The 23,248-nt window shown below is 39.6% G+C and overlaps 1 protein-coding gene and 1 pseudogene across 1 annotated transcript; one reads left to right on the top strand and one right to left on the bottom strand.

Annotated features, from left to right (window-relative positions):
* Positions 1-3,742: 3,742 nt before the first annotated feature.
* On the bottom strand, positions 3,743-5,507 carry LOC122112109 (sperm motility kinase 3A-like). Its single transcript, XM_042684961.1, has 2 exons — positions 4,122-5,507; positions 3,743-3,796 (listed from the first exon to the last, which is right to left on the bottom strand). Exons 1-2 carry the CDS (start codon positions 5,505-5,507, stop codon positions 3,743-3,745), a joined length of 1,440 nt encoding a protein of 479 aa, XP_042540895.1.
* Positions 5,508-7,026: 1,519 nt separating this feature from the next.
* Positions 7,027-19,785, top strand: LOC122112197 (annotated as a pseudogene).
* The last annotated feature ends 3,463 nt before the right edge of the window (positions 19,786-23,248 follow it).

Here is a 23,248-nt window from a genome sequence, read left to right as displayed (position 1 = left end):
AGGATACATCCATGTTCACTGATGCACTATTCATGATAATCAAGGTATGACAACAGCTGACATGACCTGCAATAGACGAATGGTTCAAGAAAATGCATATATATATATATATATATATATATATATATATATATATATATATATAAAATCTTAATGGCAGAAAAATGGATTAACTTGGAAAAACTTATACTAAGTGAAGTCAAGGCTCAGAGACACAACTTGTGTTTTCTCTCATATGTAGAAGTTAGATCTAAAATATAAATATACATGAAAGCATATAGAGGGTTATACGTGCATATATGTATATCTATACAGGCACACAAACAGGCTAAAGGATGGTATACTCGGCAGTCCAACGGTGTAACTCTTCCTCTGAACATCTAACAAACTGCTTAACAAAATGAATACCAGCAAGCTGAAACATGTTTCCTTGGGGGAAAGGGAGGATGGAGAAATGAAGAGTAAACAAATATAGTCATTATATTCAATGTACATTATGTAAAACTTGACTAACCTGAGGGTAGGAATGGCAAAAGATGGGGAAGGGTAAAGGAGGGCTGACATTGATCAAGATGCACTGTACTCATAAGCTGACTTGAGGAACTAAAAACTGTCTGTACAAAAAAATAAATAAGGGCTGGGAAGGTGGCTCAGTAATAGAGCGCTTGCCTTGCACGCATGAGGCCCTGGGTTCGATTCCTCAGCACCACATAAGCAAAAAAGAAAAAAGCCGGAAGTGGCGCTGTGGCTCAAGTGGTAGAGCGCTAGCCTTGAGCTGAAGAGCTGAGGGGCAGTGCCCAGGCCCAGAGTTCAGACCTCACAACCGGACCCCTCCCCCACCCTCCAAAAATAAGGCTGGGCACCAGTGGCTCACACCTATAATCCTAGCTACTCAGTTGGCTAAGATCTGAGAATTGAGGTTCAAAGCCAGCCCAGGCAGAAAAGTCCCTGTGAGACTCTTATTTCCAATTAACTACCAGAAAACTGGAAATGGAGCTGTGGCTGAAAGTGGCAGAAGAACGCTAGCCTTAAGCCAAAAGAACTCAGACACAGCACCCAGACCTCATGAACAACAAAAAATAAATAAGTAAATAAATAAAATAGCCAAGCTCACAAAAATGCCATCATTTAAAACATAATAAAAAACAACCATTCATTTTTAAAGGATAGACATATGTAGGCCTTTCTTGGAAGAATTGCCTGAAACTCAGCGTTAATAGAGAACAGAACTAGGTAACTATGGCACATACTGGTGGGAGATTACATTTGTCATAGTGCTTCCTTCTGAAACTTAAATTTTGGAACGTTCAAATATACATATTATCCATTTCAAGGAACTGATTTCACACAATAGTGAAATGTGTTATATTAAACTTAGAAGTATTTAGGCAGAGGCTCAGGACATGTGTTGCACATATTATTAAAAGAACTTTTTTTCGTTGGTCGTGGGGCTTGAACTCTGGGCCTGGGCACTGTCCCTATGCTCTTAAGCTCAAGGCAAGCACTCTACTGCTTGAGCCACAGCTCTACTTCTGGTTTTCTAGTGGTTTATTGGAGGTAAGAGTCTCACGGACTTTCCTGCCCAGGCTGGCTTTGAACCGTGGTCCTCAGATCTCAGCCTCCTGAGTAGCTAGGATTACAGGAGTGAGCCACTGGAGCCCGGCTTGAAATTCTTTTGAAGAATGAGAATGGTGAACTATCATTTATTATTCTTCATTGGTGGTATGGCGAATTATCCTTTCATAAATTTCATCAATTCATTTGTGGTATGACAATTATAATGTCCAGACAATAGTATCCTGGCTTGCTTGGATAACTGTATGTGATCACACAACGTAGGTAAAGGCAACCCACTCCACTTCAGACCTCAGAAGCACTCAGAAGCAAAAAAAACAATTATTCTTTCACTGTAATTCAAACTATTAAAATATCATAGGAAATTCTAGAGCTGGATAATTATGTTATCACTTAATAGTATCTAACCATAATGGATACCCACTTTCCACAAAGATCTAAAAATTTGCTTCCTTGAAAGTGGCTTTTCCTGTTCCTTGAAAGTGGCTTTTCATATGGCTGTTCGTATTCCTTTTATTTGTTCACATATCTAAATTATTAACTTCACTTTCAGTGCTACAATATTGTTTGAATACATCACACGTGAATCAGAAAGCAATCTGACATAGATGAATTACAAAGAAAAGATATACTTTTTTAAAAAACTAAAATTTAGGGCTAGGAAAGTGGCTCAGTGGTAGAGCGCTTGCCTTGCATGCATGAGGCCCTCGGTTCCATTCCTCAGCACCACATAAGCAAAAAGAAAAAAGCCGGAGTGGTGCTGTGGCTCAAGTGGTAGAGCGCTAGCCTTGAGCTGAAGAGCTGAGGAACAGCACCTGAACTCTGGGTCTGGGTGCTGTCCACGACTGGACTGAAAAAAAAACACCAAAAAAACCCCTAAAATTTTAGTATAACAACATCGTGGAAGTGGAACTTTTAGTATGATAAGATCGAAGTGGAAGTGGAACTTTTAGTATGATAAGATCAAAGTGGAACTAAAATTTTAGTTTAATATGATCGTTGAACATACTGCAAAGAATTTTTTTTCTAAATTATTTAATTTATATAAAATTATATACAGCCCATTGGCCCATTGGGAGTTAAATACAGACCATGCACTTGCTGTGCTTAACAGGTTAACCATCTACTACTTGAGCTCCTCCTACTACTTCAGCTCCTCCCTTCCCTCCTGTATGCTGACAGTATTGGAGAAAGGACTTCTTTGTGTGCTGTTTCTCTTTGAGCATTAATCCTCCAAGGATGGACTCCATCATCCGAATAGCTCGAACTACAGGCAAAAGCCACAAACTAGTGGCTCCATCTCATTTTTTTTTTTATTTTTATTTTTTGTGAACATACTGTACAGAGGGGTTACAATTACATGGGCAAGATAATGAGTACATTTCTTATCAAGCATGCAGCCTCCTCGTTTGTTTACCCTTCCCAGCCTCCCCGCCCTCCCCGTCGCCCCCCCCCCTCCGCCCCAAAGTTGTAAAGTTCGTTTTTGACAACTTGTACTTCTCATAGTTGCATCGGGTCCACCTGTATCCTTAAACGACTTGTTTTTCCCTCCATCTCATTCTTTTGAACTAACTTCCATCAAACATCAGTACCCAGGGCAGAAATGAAGAATACTAACTCAGAACATATGATCATCTTTTAAGAACACAATTTTATTAAGGCTGATAGAAAAAAAATGAGAAATAATTTGAAATAATGTGAAATAATTTGAAATTTTGTGTAAAAGTCAAGTCTGTGTATTTGGTGGTGGTCGGAGTAGATCAACTCGTCTCTACGCAGGCTGGGTGGAATGTGTTCCAGGTGAGCACCACGGCAATGTCTTTTCAAACTCTCCATTTGAGCTGCAGGAAGAAAGGGAACTCAGGACTGAATTGCACAGGACAGCACCCGACAAGTCACAATCCCTTCTTTCTGAAAGTCTATCCCTTTAGACACCTCTCCCTCCCCTCTCATCTCTTCCCATCTCCCCACTCCCCTTCACCCAGGTAACCATAGGTCAGAGGGGATGAGCTAAAGGGACTTCCTTGAAACAGATAAAACAGGGCACAGCTCAGTGGCCACCTACTTGTTTTCAGTTCGTCCGAAGAAGCATTTTCTTAATGCACGTTCGGCCGGCAACAACAACAGAGGCTTTGAAAGCAAGAGCTGATGCTTTTCTTCCAACGCCTCAAGCGCCTCCAGCCCCTCCGTTGTTCATTCCTTGTAGTTGATGTTGGTTGAACTGAAGGGAATGAAGTTTCGGGGGTTTCCGAAAGTACAGGACCTGGGGGTGGCTCGCTGCTTTCCTCTTCTTCCTGTGGGTCCTGCTGGCTGGGATATGATGCTGTTGGACACGGGACAGCAGAGCTGCTCTTCCTCTTCTTCTCGACAAGTACCCAAGTGTTATGTAGTACCGAGGGAAGAGAGTTGGGCCTGCTGCCCACCTCCTGCTCAGTGGCTGGGTTCCTCATTTCAGAGGGTTGGTCCGTAGTGACAGTAGGTGCTGCTGCTGCTGCGGTGACCGCTGCTGCTGCTGCGGTTGCTGCTGCTGCTGCTGCGGCTACTACTGCTGCTGCGGTTGCTGCTGCTGCTGCTGCTGCAGCTACTGCTGCTGCGATTAGTACTGCTGCTGTGCTTGCTGCTGCTGCTGCGGTGGTTGCTGCTATTGCTGCTGCCACGGTTATTACTGGATTCCCAGTAGCACTGATGTCTTCCTCAGTTTTCCTCTCTGTGTTGGTGCCGGGGGTTCTCCAAAGGACGCAGGGGACGCACACGGTTCTCCTGCCTTTCCTGCCACCACCCTTCAGCTGCTCTTTAGCAGGGAAGCCTGCAGCCTGGTGGCGCACAGGAGCGCTCGCTTTCTTCAGATGCAGAGCTCTGAAGCTCTTGCATGCAGGTGAGGGGCAAGGCGGAGGCCCAGGAATAGCATACCTCATCCTGCGGGCCAGGTGTTGTTGGCCGTGGTCTTGAAGTTGTTTTAGAATTCTGTACGTGGCCATGCAGCTAGGCAGGGCTTGACTGACCTGGTCTGGATCAAAACCAAGGTAGGAGGCCATGATATACAATATGGCTGGATCTGGCTGGGGCGGGGCATTCTGGATGGGGGGTGGTGAGGGTACATTAGCTCCCCGAAACCAAGGGTGGCGCATCACTTGCCCTACAGCCGGCCTTTGTTGAGGGTTGGTGGTCATCATGTAATTTAAGATCCCTTTGAGTTCAGGGGTAAAGTATTTCGGCGTTGTAAATCTGCCTGCAAGCACTTGTTTTTTAAACACAGCCCATGAACTGTCATCATAGGGCACGTCGCCCATGACCATGTAATATAGTAGCACCCCCAGGCTCCAGACGTCCACCTTCGGACCCTGGTATCTCTGCTCCTTGACCATTTCCGGAGCCCAATAGGCTGGGGTCCCACACTGCTCCGTCAGCTCCTGCTGGGGCTGGAGCCGCACACTGAGACCGAAGTCGCACAGTTTGGCCATACCCTTGTTGTCAAGTAAGATGTTTTCAGCCTTCAGATCTCGATGGCTAATACCATGGTCGTGGCAATATTTGACAGCCTTCAAGATCTGCCCAAACAGATCCCTCGCCTCCTCCTCCCCCAGCCTCACCAGTTTTTGTACATAGTCTACCAGGTCTCCTCCGTCGAGGTACTCCATCACCAAATGCAGTCGATAATCTGATTCCACCACCTGGTAGAGCTTAACGATGTTACGGTGCTCCACAGACTTTAAAATATCCAGCTCTGTGGCGAAAGAGGGGCATTCCCTCTTATCGATGGTTTTCACAGCCACGAGGGAGTCGGTGGGCAGATGCTTGGCCAGCTGGATGGAGGCAAAGCCGCCCTCACCGATGGTCCGGAGCACCCGGTAGTGAGCCCCCAGGAGCTCCTGATCTGAGGAAGTGGTCTCAAAGGTTGGCCAGGACCTCTCCTCTCTACACTGGCTAGTCATTCCTATGCTGACTAGCACCCTAGCGATGCTCTAGGGAGAAAAGTGAGCTAATCAAGTGAAACCAAGTACAATCAGATCTAAATAGAAGTATTAGTATAATTAATAGTAAAGTATGTAATAAGTGAATGAAATTACTATCTAACTAACAATAAAACTATGTAATGTAAATATCGAATGAATAAATGATTAATGAGTAAATGTTAAAATGCTATCTAGTTAAGATAAAGAGGAAAAATAGAGAAGGGAAGAAAGGAAATGTAGAAGGAAGAGAAAGAAAGAGGAGGAAGAGAGAAGGAAATTAGAGGAAAAAGGAAAGAAAGAAGATAAGAAACAGTAAGAAAAAAGGCAAAAGAAAGAAGCAAAGTCCGAGAAGTCAAAGCCAAATCGTAATCCAAATCCAAATACCTGATAATCAAAGCCAAGTCAATGAACCAAATAGACAAACCAACAAATCACTAAACGCCCGAACAACTCAACTCCACCCTCCAAACTACCTACAAGAGTCCACCATTCAGCACGCGATATATATATAGCCAGGGTTATTGTGACCTCATAAAGGTGTCTGTGATGTCAGAGCTGCCAAGGGGCTCTGCCCATGTGGGCGTCGCCCCCTGTGCCCATCTCAGTTCCTGGCCTTCAGGACGCTTCTTAGATGAGCATGCCTGGACTGGCTATAACTTTGTGGCCTTCTTAGGATAGCATAACTTTGTGATTATGGCCTTCAAAGTTGAAGGTCTTAATTAAAGATTTGAAGTCAAGTATTAGCACATTTAACGACCATTTTGTCATCTCAAGTAGTAATAATGGTACAATTACTCTCTGGATGCAGGTTCTACATCCCTAGATTCAACCAATTGTGGGTCAAAAATAGTTAAAGGTCTGGAGGCATGACTCAAGTGGTAGAATGCCAGTCTGGCAAGCTCAAATTCCTGAGATCGAACCCCAGTACCTCCATATATAGAATATTTAGAGACATTTTTCTTATCACTATCTCCTAGCAATATATAGTATAATGACTATTTATATAGGACTAGGTTGTGAAATCAGTCCCTCCAGGATAACTACTAGTTATAGTATCACCATTAGTGTTAAAGAGGCCAATTTATTATAATAGCTGACATACAACATATGTTCAGTTTTTAATTTATATTATTTCCACTGTCCTTTTCATACTGAGCCAAATATATGAAATTTACATTGAGAAAAATGTGCAGTGAGTTGCATTGCTATGAAGTTGACTTGGTGTGTATGTGAAAGAACCACTGTTTAATTATTTTCAGGCTAATAAACTTCACCACTTATGAATGGAAAAAGTATGCCTCCACAATTAAAAAAAAAATAAGTAAATATTTAAAGGTGCTGATGAGTAGAAGACTAGCCTTGCATGCATAAGGTATTGGCTTAAAACACTAGCACATGAGTGTGTGTGCACATGCACATACACAGACACAGACACACACACACACACACACACACACCAAAACAAACACAATACATTTCTAATGGTTTTTCTTTCTATCATAGCCACAAACATAACAATGGCCAGCCCATTTGGTTTACCCTGGGCATCCTGGAGTCACTCAAAGGCTGGGACCAAGGCTTAAAGGGAATGTGTGTAGGAGAGAAGAGAAAGCTCATCATTCCTCCAGCCCTGGGCTATGGAAAAGAAGGAAAAGGTAATAGCACTACTATATTTTGATTGTAGCATTGGCTTCTTCTCTGGATTAGGAGACAGAAGTAAAGTAACTATTATGTACTTTTTCCAACTAGAAATAAACAAAGACTTGTATTCCTATAGGGATTATAATTATTTTCACTTAAGGCTTTCATATCCAAATGAGCAACTGAACCAACAATAAAATAAGATCTAGAACTGTGAATACTATTCATAACGTTCAATGTGGTGCTTACATTTTAAAAACTGTAATACAATACCATGCAAAACGTAGTATTTTACGTTTGAGCCAGTGGCAAGCTGTGGTGTAATGATCATCCTTAGGCATCTCTAGAACTTCTTCACACACCTGAGGTTCACTTGGTAACTCTTGAAACTTGCCAGAGTGTTATTTGGTGATCTGTAACAAAAGATCTTGAGATGTATATAAGCATTAATCCTGTGATATTCTTACTGGAATCTAATCTAAGGAAATAATGAGAAAGATTACTATTGCTATGTTGTTTCTAAAAGCAAGAAACTGGAACACTCTATAAGAGAATTACTGAGTTTAGCGGAATATATTCCAGTTATTAAAAATAATACCTCTAAAGATTTGTAAAATTATGGGGCTGGGAAGGTGGCTCAGTGGTAGAGCGCTTGCCTTGCATGCTCGAGGCCCTGGGTTCGATTCCTCAGCACCCCATAAGCAAAAAGAAAAAAGCCGGAAGTGGCGCTGTGGCTCAAGTAGTAGAGTGCTAGCCTTGAGCTGAAGAGCTGAGGGACAGCGCCCAGGCCCAGAGTATTAGCCTTGAGCAAGTAAGCAAGCTCAAGGACAGTACCTAGGCCTTGAGTTCAAGCCCCAATATTGGCACAAAAATATAAATAAATAAAATAAAAGGTGAGAAATAATGTATATACTATGATAGCAAGTATAGATATGTATGTATAGAAGTGAATCGCAAAGAAATAAGTAAAAATGTTAAAAATCTATTTATTTCTGGTTTTATCTTCCAAATTTTCTACAACAAGCATGTATTGCTTATGTAATGAGGAAAAAAAGTTAAGTAGACATGGGTGTCAGGCAGGGAACCATTCTCAGGTGTTCTGCATATATACTTCACATTGTGTAGGCCTAAATGTAATCATCGACAAAGTAAGGGTCAGAAATCCTAGCCTGTTTCCTAACAAGAAAGCTAGGTACTGTGTGTGAAGCATGACAGATTTTAAACTAGAGCTGTCTTTGTAAGTCCTATGTATAGATTAGGATTTACTCTCCAAATTCAATTTTCAATTATTTATTTATTTATTTATTTTGTCTGTTGTGGGGGCTGAACTCAGCCTGGGCGCTGTCCCTCAGCTCTTCAGCTCAAGGCTATCACCCTACCACTTAAGCCACAGCGCCACTTCAGGCTTTTTTCTGCTTGTGTGGTACTAAGGAATGGAATCCAGGGCCTCATGCATGCAAGGTAAGCGCTCTACCACTGAGCCAACTTTCCAGCCCCAATTATAATCTTCTTTAGAGAAGCATATCTAGTATCTAGGAAATGTTTCTATAAGGCTTAAAAGAATTCTCCCACTTTCTTATATCTCTATTACCTCACCATTGATATTTAGACACATAGTATTATTCTCTATTCTGTATTTAACTCAACTTTATAACATATAGGAACCAAATGCCATGAAACTAATTTTCCTAATATGTACTTAACACTAATTTCATAGTCTTCTAGTACATGCTTGCATGCCTCCTTGGAATGATACCAGCTTTCTCGTCAATCTAGTGACTGTCCCCTCTCTGTCTCCATCTGGACTGGTAAGCTTGGGCTCACAATGTGAATGAATGCTGTTCTCTTTGAAACATACCGATGATCTTTCATGGAGATATAGGAAATGGGAGGGTATCTAGGAAATACTTAACAAGTCTTCCCAGACATTTATATTAAATAGAGTTATAAGCAAACAACATTTTTTTAAATTGCCCATAATTTCCTAAGGGTTTAATTTTTTATGTTCATTTTTGTTTATACTTGTTGATTTTACTACTCTGAGACTTCAACAAAGCTCCTTTAACTTTTAAAGGTTTGTTATCTCCCATTTCAGAAGTTCTTTATAAATTTTTCTCTCCCAGATACTGAGAGGTGAAAAGGAATGAAAATGGATATGTATATGAATATATCTATGGATAAGGTATATATATATATACTTAAGTATAGATGAATACAGGATAATGAAGACCACCAAATTTTGTTTGAAAAAGAGGAGAAATGGGAAATGGTAGAGGGGTGTATTGTTCAAACTACACTTGTGTATATGTATGAAAATATCTTAATGAAACTTCCTTAGATTACAAATATTTGTGAATTCAAAAAAAAAGAATAAATTTAAAAAATAACAGTGAATAAGCCTTGAAATGCTAAAATGACAAACAAAAATTAATAAACATATAAATAAACAACACATACCATGTCAACTTCATTGTTATTCTTATTAAATATTTTATGCATCTATAAAATTATTTGATCCCTCTCATGAATTGTCTTCCACATATGCATAATGTCATATACCAGAGGGATATTTTAAAATACATTTTTGAACTTCTTTGCATTATTCTTTAAACCTATAGGAAGTTTTTATCTCAGTAATATGCATTGAGAAATTACTATTTATCAAACATAATGCTAAGTATCTTATTTTTCAATAGGTTTTCTTCCTTCATTGCCAATCCTAATATAGAAAATATTAGATGTACATTTAAAGATGAGGAAACTGAGACTTAGATATTGTCAGGTGTGAACTTCTATTTTGACAATATTATACCAAAGCTCATTCAATTATATGCTGCCTCCCAGTGGTAGAGCTGCAGCATCATATTGTGTACTTATTTTTTCTTATTGTGTATTCTTATTGTGTACTTTTTTCTTTTTTTAATGTTTTTCATTGTAAAAATGCTGTACAGAGGGGTTACAGTTACATGAGCAAGATAATGAGTACATTTCCAATTGAGCATTGTTGCCTCCTCCTTTTTTACCTCCTACCATCCCTTCCTTCCCACCTCCACAACTACTGCCCTACCCCTGCCAAAGGTGTAAAGTTCATTTTCAACATAGTGTTTTGTACATCTCAGTCCAGGACTTTCTATTCCAAGTTAGTACATCACTTGTAATTAATTCTTATTTGCTCAAGGTCCTTTATATTATCCTTAATGTACAATATGTAATATCCCAATTGTATTTGAAATTTAGCATCTAGACTCTTAGGTACATACACACACATGTGCACATGAATATGTGTATGTTATTGCTAAGGTAAAGCAAAATTCTTTTGCTTTGCTAGTTTGGATTATTCCTTCTTTTACTTTATTCTACTTTTCTGAGTAAAATATAATTTAGTATAAGTTAATTTCTACAATATGACAGTCTTCATTTAATTCAGTTTAGAAATATTTGTTTAGTAGCATAACTTTTCTGTTTTAAAACTTGTGGATCTTTTAAATAATAATTTCTCCTTCTCCTTTAATATAGGCAAAATCCCCCCAGAGAGTACACTGATATTCAACATTGATCTCCTGGAAATGGACCACGATCCCATGAGTCATTCCAAGAAATGGATCTCAATGATGACTGGAAACTCTCTAAACAGGAGGTGACATGCTCTTCTGCCTATGCTTCTGTTTTTCTTTTTCTCATACTTCTTTTTGAGTAGCTTATAGCTTACTTTTTTAGAAATATTTTCAAAGAAAATTTATTTTTATGTAAGAAAACTAATTTTTTTTTTGGTTGGCTGTGGGGTCTGAACTCTGGGCCTAGGCACTGTCCCTCAGCTCCTTCTAGGCTAGTGCTCTACCACTTGAGCCACAGCACCACTTCTGGCTTTTTCTGCTTATGTGATGCTGAGGAATCGAACCCAGGGCTTCATGCATGCAAGGCAAGTACTCTTCCACTGAACCACCTTCCCAGCTCAGAAACTCATTTTTGTACAAATTTCTTTGCAAAAAAACCCATATACTTTGAAAGTTGTCTTTTTCGTAAGAAATAATTGTTTCAAGAAACCTATATTGTGATTTAAAAGCCACAGGTAGGGTTAGGCACCAGTGGCTGAAACCTGTCATCCTAGATAACCAGCAGACTTAGATCTGAGGATCACAGTTTGAAGTCAGCCGGAAGAAAAGTCCTTAAGATGTTTATCTCCAGTTAATCAGCAGAAACTGGAAATGTAGCTATGGCTTTAGTGGTAGAGTACCAAACTACTATTAAAGGTACTCACTCCTGTTTTGGGGATTCCAAGTAGAGAAATTTTCAGTGGTCTCAAATGAAAGGTTGATTTCTACTCTTGGTCAAAACCATGAATGAAGTGGATTTATTATATTTGATGTAAGGATTGTAGTCTTGATTTAAGTTTTGTCTCTCAACAATATTTTATGTCTCCACTATAGCAGTATTGCAACAGTTTTTTTTTTAATTTAATTTTATTTTATTTGAGAACATGCTGTACAGAGGGGTTACAATTACATGGGCAGGATAATGCATACATTTCTTACCAAGCATTGCAGCCTCCTCCTTTGTTTACCCTTCACCACCCTTCCCAGCCTCCCCACTCCCTCCCACCCAATCATACCCCCCTCCCCCCCCCCCACACCGACATTGTAAAGCTGGTTTTCACATGACATTTTGTACTTCTCATTGTTGCAGCAGGTCCACCTGAATCATTAAACGACTTGTTTGTGCCCATCTCCTCCACATGTTATACTGACATCAAATATAGTGAAAGCGGGGGTTACACTGTGGGGGAGGGACATACAAAGCAACAAAGAAATAATTTTATAAATGCGTTAGAAACACATGCATGAAAGAAACAAAAACATTAAAATACATATTTAAGGGTTCGTTTTCCTTACATCCTAACATTATCTGACCTTTTCCGCTTGACTCATACCTATACTAGATATTGCAAATAAGGGAAACCATGGGACCTATGTTTCTTTGGGCCTGGCTTACTTCATTTAATATAATTTTTTCCAAGCCTTTCCATTTCCTAACAAATGGGGAAATGTCATTCTTTCTGATGGAGGCATAGAATTCCATTGTGTATATATACCACATTTTCTTGATCCATTCATCTACTGAGGGGCATCTGGGTTGGTTCCAGATCTTAGCTATGGTAAATAATGCTGCAATAAACATAGTTGTGCTGGTAGCTTTAGTGTGGTCTTTTTTGTAAACATTAGGGTAAATGCCCAAAAGTGGGATTGCTGGGTCATAGGGGAGTTCTATGTGAAGTCTTTTGAGGAACCCATACTGCTTTCCAAAGTGGTTGAACAAGTTTACATTCCCACCAACAATGAAGTAAGGATCCTTTCTGTCCACATCCCCTCCAGCATCTGTTGTTGTTAGAGTTCTTGATTTTTGCTGTTCTAACTGGAGTGAGGTGATATCTCAATGTTGTTTTGATTTGCATTTCTTTTATGGCTAGGGATGTTGAACATTTCTTCATGTGTCTATTGGCCATCCTTCTTTCTTCTTCAGAGAAGCTTCTCTTTAAGTCTTTCGCCCACTTATTTATTGGGCAGTTGTTTCTTTGAGGATTTGTTGTTGGGGGGTTTAATTTTTTGAGTTCCAAGTATATTTTAGATATGAGACCCTTGTCCGTTGTATGGCTAGTAAAGATCTTCTCCCAATACGTGGGCTTTCTATTGATCTTGCTAGCTATGTCATTTGCCCTGCAGAAGCTCTGCAACTTTATGCAATCCCATTTGTCCAACCTTTCTTTGATTTGTTGTGTTTCCGGGTCTCTATTCAGAAAATTTCGGCCTGAGCCAAGGAGACCTAGGGTTTCTCCTATTCCATCCTGTAATGTTTTCAGAGTGTCTGCTTTGAGTTCAAGGTCTTTGATCCATTTGGAGTTGATTCTGGTGCAGGGTGATATATAAGGATCTAGCTTTAGTTTTCTACATGTAGTTAACCAATTTTGCCAGCACCATTTACTGAAGAGGCTGTCTTTCTTCCATTCTATTGTTTTAGTTCCCTTATCGAAGATTAGATGGCTGTAGGTCTGTAGGTTCATTTCTGGGTTTTCAATTCTATTCCATTGGTCCTGAGGTCTGTTCTTATGCCAATACCAAGCTGTTTTGATTACTATGGCTTTATAGTAGAGTTTGAAATTTGGTATTGATATTCCTCGAGCAGTGTTCTTTCCGTTGAGGAGCGTTTTTGCTATCTAGGGTCTTTTATTGTTCCATATGAATTTTTGGATTGCCTCTTCTATTTCCTTGAAGAATGAGGGTGGAATTTTGATAGGTATCGCGTTGAATTTGTAGATAGCCTTGGGAAGTATTGCCATTTTCACGATGTTAATCTTTCCAATCCAGGAGCATGGGAGGTTTTGCCATTTTTTAAGTTCTGTGTTGATTTCCTTTTTCAAAATTTTAAAGTTTTCATCATAGAGGTCCTTCACTTCTTTAGTTAATTCCTAGGTATTTTATTTTTTGTGGGGCTATTACAAATGGAGTTGCTTTCCTAATTTCAGCCACACTTTTCTCATTGTTGGCATACAGAAAAGCCATTGATTTTTGGGGGTTAATTTTATAACCTGCTACTTTGCCGAAGTTTTAAATCAGCTTGAGTAATTTGGGAGTGGAGTCTATGGGATTCTTTAAATACAAGATCATGTCATCTGCAAAGAGGGAGAGTTTTATTTCTTCTTTCCCTATTTGGATCCCCTTTATGTCTGCATCTTGCCTTATTGCTGTAGCTAGGCATTCTAATACTAGATTGAAGAGAAGTGGAGAGAGTGGGCATCCTTGTCTTGTTCCTGAGTTAAGAAGAAATGGCTTTAGTTTTTCACCATTGAGTATAATGCTGGCTGTAGGTTTGTCATATACAGCCTTTATTGTATTGAGGAATGTTCCATGGATTCCTAATTTTTCCAAAACCTTCATCATAAAGGGGTGTTGGATCTTGTCGAATGCTTTTTCTGCGTCTATTGAGATAACCATGTGGTTCTTCTTCTTGCTCCTGTTGATGTGATGAATAATATTAATTGATTTGCGTATATTGAACCAGCTTTGCATCCCTGAAATGAATCCTGTTTGATCGTGGTGTATGATTTTTTGGATGAATTGTTGAAGTCGGTTGGCCAAAATTTTGTTGAGAAGTTTTGCATCAATGTTCATCAAAGAAATGGGTCTATGGTTCTCTTTCTTTGATGAGTCCCTGCCTGGTTTTGGGATGAGGGTTATGATGGCTTCATAGAGTGTGTTCGGTAGTGAGCTTTCTCTTTCAATTTCATTGAAGAGTTGGAGGAGAATTGGTGTGAGCTCTGCTTTGAAGGCCTTGTAAAATTCCGCTGTAAAACCATCTGGTCCTGGACTTTTCTTAGCTGGGAGATCTCTTATTGCTGTTTCCACTTCAATGCTTGATATGGGCCTGTTAAGATAGTTTAACTCATCTTGGTTTAGTTTTGGCATGTCAATATTTGCTAGGAAGAGGTCCATTTCTGTCAAGTTCTCAAACTTATTAGCATAAAGTTTTGAGAAGTATTCCCTTATAATGTTCTGAATCTTGGTTGTTTCCGTGGTGATGTTTCCATTCTCATCTCTGAGTTTATTAATTTGGGTGTGTTCTCTTCTTTTTCTGATAAGATTTGCTAAGGGTCTGTCAATTTTGTTAAGTTTTTCGAAGAACCAACTCTTTGTTTTGTTGATTCTTTCTATAGTTTTTTTGGATTCTAATTCATTTAATTCTGATTTAATTTTGATTATTTCTTTCCGTCTACTGGATTGGGGTTTATCTTGCTGCACTTTTTCAAGGAGGTTTAGATGCGTCATTAAATTGTTAGTTTCAGATCTCTCCAATTTGTTGATGTAGGAGCTCAGAGCTATAAACTTGCCTCTGAGTACTGCCTTTGCTGTGTCCCAGAGGAGCTGGTAATTTGTGTATTCATTTTTGTTGAATAGCATGAACATTTGAATTTCCTTTCTAATCTCTTCCATGACCCACTCATGATTCAGCAGTGTGTTGTTCAGCCTCCATGTGATACCGGACTGTCTTCGGTGGCTTTTGGTGTTGAGTTCTAATTTTATTCCCTTGTGGTCAGAGAGAATGCAAGGTATAACTTCAATGTTTCTGAATTTAGACAAGTTTGCTTTGTGGCCTAAAATGTGGTCTATTTTAGAAAACGTTCCATGTACTGCTGAGAAAAACGTGTATTCTGATGCTGCTGGGTGAAATGTTCGGTAGATGTCTGTTAAGTCTAGTTGATCTATGCAGCTGTTTAGCTCTGCAGTTTCTCTGTTCAGTTTTTGCCGAGTTGATCTATCTAGTGGGGAGAGTGGTGTGTTAAAATCCCCAACAATTAATGTCTTTGGATCTATTTGGGATTTGAGGGAAAGTAGTGTTTCTTTGATAAATTTGGGTGCTCCATTGTTTGGTGAATAGATATTTAGAATTGTAATATCCTCCTGAAGGAGAGAGCCTTTAATTAGTATGTAGCGACCTTCTTTATCTCTTCTCACGAATTTTAATTTGAAGTCTATTTTATCTGATATTAAGATTGCAACTCCCACCTGTTTATGGGGTCTGTTTGCTTGGTAGATTTTGTTCCAGTCTTTAACATTGAAAATGTGTTTGTTTTTACGGGCAAGATGTGACTCCTGCAGGCAGCAGATAGAAGGGTCTTGTTTTTTAATCCAACTACACAGTCTATGTCGCTTAATTGGAGAGTTCAGTCCGTTAACGTTAAGAGATAGGACTGAGAGGTATTTGGGAGTTCCTGCCATGTTATCTACCTTCTTGGGGGCTGCGAAAACTGGGTTCTTCTTATGGTTCTTGGATTCTCAGTTTGGGTGCAGTTTCTTGGCCTTTATTGCGGTCTTGTTGGTTTTCTATGTGTAGAACATCTTTAAGAATCTTTTGTAGGGCTGGTTTGGTGGAGATGTATCGTTTCAATTTTTCTTTGCTATGGAAGGTTTTTATTTGGCCTTCAGTTATGAAGGAGAGTTTAGCTGGGTACAGTATTCTTGGTTGATAGTTGTTTGTTTTTAGGGCATGGCATACATCATTCCAGGCTCTTCTTGCTTTGATTGTCTCTGCTGAGAAATCTGAGGTGATTCTAATTGGTTTCCCTTTATAGGTGATTACCCTTTTCTCCTTGACAGCTTTAAGGATCTTTTCCTTGTTCTGAGTTGATCCTGTGTGGATTATAATGTGACGGTGGGATGTCCTATTCTGGTCTGGTCTATTTGGGGTTCTAAAGGCTTCTTGTATCTGAATAGGCCTATCTTTTTGCATGTTTGGGAAGTTCTCTGCTAGGATCCTGTTAAACAAATTTCCTAGACCATTAACTTCTGTTTCTAGGTGCTCCTCTACACCCATTATCCGTAGATTAGGCCTTCTGATAGTGTCTTCCACGTGTTGGATAGATCTATCATATTTCTTGGACTTGTCTTGGATGGTTGTATGTTCTTTCTCTATAATATCTAGGCTGTCTTCAATCCCTGAGATTCGATCTTCTGCATGGTCTAACCTGCTGTCAAGACTCTCTACTTTGTTTTTTATCTCTTTTCCTTCTAATTGGTCAGCTTTGATGGCTTCAAGTTCTTTGTTGAAGCTCTGTTTTAGGTCTTGTATGAATTTCTTTACTTCCTTAATTTGGTGGTCAGTGTTTGTCCTCAAATCACTTAGTTGATTGGTTATGGTTTCTTTGGACCCCCATTCCTTCTGTTGGGTTCCATTCAGCATTCCCTTTGTGGTCTCCCTGAGTTCCTTCAGCTCTTTGTTAATGGATTCCATGAATGCCTTTAGTGATCTTTGTGTGTTCTCTACCTGGTCTCTCAATTCCTGTATTACTCTTTGATTAGCTTCCTCCCGTTCGTGGGATTCCTGCAGTTCTCTTTGAGTGTTCTCAGCCTGCTCACGCCATTCCTCCCTTTCTCTTTGAGTATTCTCAAGTTGTTCACGCAAATCCTGTATCAGTTTTTGAGTAGCTTCCTCACACTTATGATATTCCTGTATAAACTTCTGGGATGCCTCCTCTCTCTCCCTATCACGCTCATACAGAGTCCTTTGTACATTGTCAAACTTCTCATTTATCATGTTTGCCAGCAGTGTTTGTAGAGCTATTTGGGAACTCTCCTCTAGATTATTCATTATCTGTTCTAACCCCTGATTATCAAGATTGGGAATTGAGATACCCGAATTTGCCATTTTTCTTGTGTTTTTCCGGCTTACTCTGCCCATTTGAGATGAAGATAGCACCAGTTTTGTGCTAGAACACTATTTTAAGGCAACCATCAACCAAAGTTTGCATTTGTACATTCAATAGTCTACAGATACAATCTAGTTCAACAGATACATCTATTCGACATCAAACAACTATATGTTAAAGGACTTCGAACCGCAGAGAAGAATTTGGAAAACCAGAAATTATTAGGGTTAGGGAGAGATGTGGGTAAAAAATAGGAATAGATTGGTGTGGGGAGGCACAGGGAGAGTTAACTATGTCCTAATCACAATGCAGGAAATAGTTTGGGTAAGATGCAAGTAGAGAGAGAGAGAAAAAGAAGAAAGGGAAAGGGGAATGAAAAGAGACCAGAAAAAAAATAGAAATGTAAAAATTAATGTTATTATAGAGATTAAAAGACCATCTATTTAGAGAGGAATGTGAATATATTGAGAGAAAGGGAGGGACATAGAGGAGATGTGAAAAACTTTGAAAAAATGCTTAAAATATTATATAGGTATAAAGAGGTAGTACTGCTATTAATGAATTTAAGTCTCAGAGGTTTTGAATTGAGTAATAAATTTGTGGATTAAGTGTGTACACAATGGGGGATAGGGTCTACTAGTTAACTACGGGTTTATCTGAGGATGTGCAGGACAAGAGTTAAGTCACGTAAAGAAGAATAAAAGAGAGGAAAAGGTGGAAAGGATAGGAAAGTGAGAAGAAAAGATCAGAAGTTCAGTAGAGCTAGACAAAAAACAAAAAGATAATTAAGAAAGAAAGAAAAAGAGAAAGAAGACAAGAAAAGAAAGGAAAACACACATTCACGTATTCCTAAAATAAAAATTATAAGAGGAGAAAAAAAAAGTTACTGGAAAACAATTATTTTTTCAGAAGAGGCAAAAATTAAAGATTAATAAAAGTTTTAGAAAAGGAAAAAAATTTTTTTATATATATAAGGTAACAAAAAACAAAAAACAAAAAAAGAAGAAAAAAAAAAGTTCTTTGATTTTTTTTTTGGGGGGGGAGGGGTGGGAAGAATCCTGTATCTCCCTTTTGTCTGTAACCAGCCTCTTGTTGGAGTCTCTGGTCAGCTTGAGGTCCTGTGGCTTGATTGGTTTCTTAAGTCAGTTTGTTGGAACAGGCAGAAAAATGCTCTGCTTTTCCCAAGATTTTGAGATCCCCCTCCCAGGTTAGTTTACTGGGAGGGTGATCTGCTTTGAGAATCACAAAAGAGGGGGATGCAGTGATGAGGCTAGGTTCTGGGTAGAGTTGAGGCCTTTCAACAAACAGTAGCTTTTCCCTGTGGCTATTTTGTGAAAAAACTCACAGCGCCCAGCCTGGAGCCATTCTCAGGGTTTCTGTTTTTCAATTGATTGTGGTGGCTGCTAGAGGGAGGGGCAGCCTCTGGCTCTGGTTACCCAGTGAGGAGAGCCACTCCAATGGCTGGCGCCTGAGCTGGGTGACTTTTCCCTGGATGGAACTGAGTCTGTGAGGTCACTTCGCTGTTAAGTTCTTGTGACCTGCTAAATGACTCATTTTATTCCAAGGCCTGAGCTGGAGCTAGCAGCTCCTCCGAGCTTTGTCGGTATCTAAGATGGAGATCACCGGTGCTGGGGGGGAGGGGTGGCCTTCTGTCCTCTGCTCCCTGAGAAGGAGTGAGGAAGTCGGGCTTCTACTCACGCCGAGTCTTGGATCCTGGGTCGTCTCTGGTCTGCAAACTGCAGGATGAAGATGTCCGCTCCTTCTCAGTTCTTGCTGGTGTTGAGTAGAATCCACTCGTCCGCTGTGTCTGGCTCCTTCGTCCTGGACTCTCTGGGTCTCAGGTATGACCTCGCGGCGGTAGTCGCTGCCGCGACCCTGCCGCCGCAGTGGCAGCTGCTGGCAAGCGCTCAGATGTGTCTCCTTGGCTTCCCCTCTCTTGACTAACTCTCTGTCCTGTGATGGCACACTTGGTGTGATTCTCTGGCTTAGGACTGTTCACTGGAACTCTGAAACTGCTTTCTATGCAAGAGCTTGTTCAGCTTCCAGCTTCTCCTCCGCCATCTTCCCGGAACTCCTTGCAACAGTTTTTAGTGGAATAAAGATCTTTGTAATTATTTCACTTTCATTAAAAAGGGTCATAAAGGAGTTGGTAGTTATTGTACATAGTAAAATGAATGATGAACTATTACTGTCAGTGTGGGTAACTCATGAATCACAGTTATTAATGAGATCCATTATATTGTAGGTTAAAGTTTACTTAAAGAAGGAGTTTGAAAAGCATGGTGCAGTAGTGAATGAAAGTCATCACGATGTTTTGGTGGAAGATATCTTTGATAAAGAAGATGAAGACAAAGATGGATTTATATCTGCCAGAGAATTTACATATAAACATGATGAATGATAGCAGTATAATTTCCAACTTTATATGCCATCGATCTTTTTTTTTTTTTTTATTGTCAGTCGTGGGGCCTGCACTCTGGGCCTGGGTGCTGTCCCTCAGCTCTTCAGCTCAAGGCTAGCACTCTACCACTCCGGCCACAGGGCCACTTCTGGCTTCTTCTGTTTATGTGGTGCTGAGGAATTGAATCCAGGGCCTCATGAATGCAAAACAAGCACTCTACCATTGAGCCACCTTCCCAGCCCTATACCATCTATCTTTAAAGTGAAGGCAGTCCTCTTTTAAAAAAAAAGCAAGAACAGAACATGGTTAAAAACCATGTTCTTGCTTCTGGGTTTTAATTTTTTTATCTCCTTTTTCTGATGTTATTTGAAGAATATAGTGTTATTAAGGTATTCATTTGTGTCGGGTAAGTTATTGGGAAGAAACAGGTTGTCTTTAGTAGAAGACTTCTGGATAATTTTCCACTTTCAAATATGAAGCCTTGTTTCTTTCTAATTTTAAAAATCTAACAATGAGAAACATGCTACAGCATGAGATTATGTTATAGCATAGGTCAACACCCTATATATCTGCTTCCTTTTATTCCCAAAATTAGATATTGACTTATTTGGAAAGCCTTTTGTATGTCCCCAGAGCTGTTATTTTCATGTTATAATGAAACAGTTGTCTTTACCTATGGATATCTCCTTGGGCACAGGAGAGAAGTAATGGACTTTTACTCCTTCCTAACTACGGCTTTACTAAGGAGAAGTACAATGCTAAGTAACAAAATTTATTAATTTATGAATATGTATCCACTGAACATTATGTAGAATATAAACTACATAAAATTCAGTTCCTACTGACTTGTGGCCTATTATGATAAATTGGACAAATCATTTATATGCTTGTTTCTTTGTAATAAAATGAATCCAAATATTGTACCATTGTCACAGATTATTTCATATTCAGTGTCTACTTTTTACAGCTAGCAGATTACTCTTCTAGTTCTTTAATAAATAAGGTTACAATCAATGTAGTATATTGTAATGACATGTAGTGTAAAAGAAATAGCTACATCTACCAAAACTTTCCAGTTTCTGCTCCATTAAAAATAAAGTACCTCATCAGATGCCTGTGGCTCACACCTGTAATCCTAGCTACTCAGGAGGCTGAGATCTGAGGATCACGGTTCAAAGCCAGCCCGGGTAGAAAGGTCCATGAGACTCTTACCTCCAATAAATCACCAGAAAACCAGAAGTAGCACTGTAGCTCAAGTGGTAGAGTGCTAGCCTTGAGCTGAAGAGCCAAGGAACAGTACCCAAGCCCAGAGTTCAAGCCCCATGACCGACAAAACAAAACCCACAAACAAACCTTTTCTTTAACACTTTTTTGTGCATTAGAAAAATCACTCAACCTTTTGTGCAACTCAGTTTTCTCATCTGTAAAACTGAAATGATAGAAGTACTTATTTCATATTTAGGTAAATAATATATGCTCCATACTTACAACAGCTCCTCATTCATAGCAATGTTCAATACTATGGTTCAAGTGGTAAAGCTCTAGCCTTGAGCAAATAGAGCTAAGGGATAACACCTAGGATCCAAGCTTAAGCCCCAGGAGAGACACACATCCACAGAAAAAATTTCAGCATACAGGAGGGTAAAAAGCATATCTGAAGCAGATGACTAGCTTATCAAGCATAGCAAATTTGAGGTCTTGATTTCAAAATACTGATACTAGTAAAAAAAAAAAAAAAACAGTAATTACAAAGAATTCTTAGATGCCTTCCAGCAGCATCAAGTAATTATGTTTTTTTTTCAGTGAAGAAATGCAGCCCTTCTGTGTGGCTACCGTCACGTGGGTATAATGTTTTGAAGTAGTGCCTGCATTTTTGGCAAATGTATCTAACTCTCATAGGGATTGAGTAATACCATGCTGAAGTCCAGTAAGGGGAATAGATTCTTAAATATGCTCACAACTATAGTTTCAGTCCAGTAACTATTGCTTTGGCTACTAGCACCTTTTACCTAGGAGGGAACTTATATTTCTTCACAGTTCCAGGAGTTCCAGCAGGGCTAAGAAAAAGTCAAATCCAGAGTCAAACCACTCTTCAGTCCCATGCTGGTGGCTCAGACTGCAATCGTAGCTCAAGAGCCTATCTGAACCAAGCAGAACAAATCCATGAGACTCTCGTCTCTAATCAGCTGAAGATGTGGTGTTGTGGCTCATACAAAAAAGCAAACACCTCAAGCACTGAGTTACCTCTTCAGCTGCCTAAATTTTTCAACCAGGAGTTTCAGAGGTTGTTTGTGGAAAATTATATATATATATATATATAATTTTGTATATAATTACAAAATGATAACAGATACTGTTGTGACCCCAGTGATATGCGAAGTCAAGGTGGGTGTCAGACCTTCATCTAGAACCAAACAGGCCAGGTGGGCCCAGCTTACATTACTGTAATGCACCTTAGCTTCTAAAATTGAAGGTTGTTTCTCTATTTCTTAGAAGAATGACATTGGGAGTTGGGTGGGTATTGCATTGAATCTGCATTACTTTTAGCCTTGTTCTCATTGTCTCAATTATAACCTGCCAAACCAGAAATGAGGGAATTCTTTCTATCTTCTGGTGTCTTCAATTTCTCTCTATAGGGTTTTATAGCTTTCATTGTAGAAGTCTTTACCTCTTTGACTAGGTTTATTGCTAGGTTTTATTAAGCAACTGCAAATGACATTTTTCTCCTAATTTTACTCTGCATTTGCACACTATGGGTACACAGAAAAGCAACTTGTTATTGGGAGAATGATTTTATATCCTGGTGCGTTACACATGTGTTTCTCTTTATCAGTTCTGAGAGTCTGGAGGTTGAATCTTTATAGTCCTATGTATAACATCCTATCACCTGTGAGGAATGATATTTTGACTCTTATCCTTTCTATTTGGATCACTTCTCTCTTTTTCTCTTGCCTTTTTGCTTTGGCTAGAAATTCTAGTACTAATTGAAGAAGAATACAGAGAGTGAGAATCTTTTTTTTGCGGGGGGGCCTGTCGTGGGGACTGAACTCTGAGCCTGTGCACTATCCCTCAGCTCTTCAGCTCAAGGCTAGCGCTCTACCACTTGAGCCACAGCACCACTTCCGGCCTTTTTCTTTTTTGCTTATGTGGTGCTGAGGAATTGAACCCAGGGCCTCATGCATGCAAGGCAAGTGCTCTACCCCTGAGTCACCTTCCCAGCCCGAGAGTGAGAATCTTGTTCCCAATTTTAGAAAAAGAGTTTCCATTTTTCCTATTGAGAATAATGTTGACTGTAGGTTTTCATATATAGCCTTTATTATGTTACAGTATAATCCTTCTGCCTGGTTTCCTCAGAGCCTTCACATTAAATGCTGGAACTCTACTACTCGAGCCACCCCTCCATTGCAGCTATTTGCTGGTTAACTGGAGATAATAGAAAGTCCTGCCTGGGCTTGTGTGTCATTTCTGGCAATATTAGTGGTT

The sequence above is a fragment of the Dipodomys spectabilis genome, unplaced genomic scaffold (genome assembly GCF_019054845.1).
Source record: "Dipodomys spectabilis isolate Male_0828 unplaced genomic scaffold, ASM1905484v1 ptg000092l, whole genome shotgun sequence".
In the NCBI taxonomy this organism is placed as follows: Eukaryota; Metazoa; Chordata; class Mammalia; order Rodentia; family Heteromyidae; genus Dipodomys; species Dipodomys spectabilis.
This window is presented reverse-complemented; position numbering and strand designations above follow the sequence as displayed.

Bases quoted from the DNA above. Each gene is read 5' to 3' on its own strand.
- LOC122112109 (XM_042684961.1), bottom strand. From the start codon at position 5,507: ATGACTAGCCAGTGTAGAGAGGAGAGGTCCTGGCCAACCTTTGAGACC. The intron at 3,797-4,121 runs GTAGTAGCCGCA...CATTCCCTTCAG, and splicing joins CAGCAGCAACCGCAGCAGCA to TTCAACCAACATCAACTACA.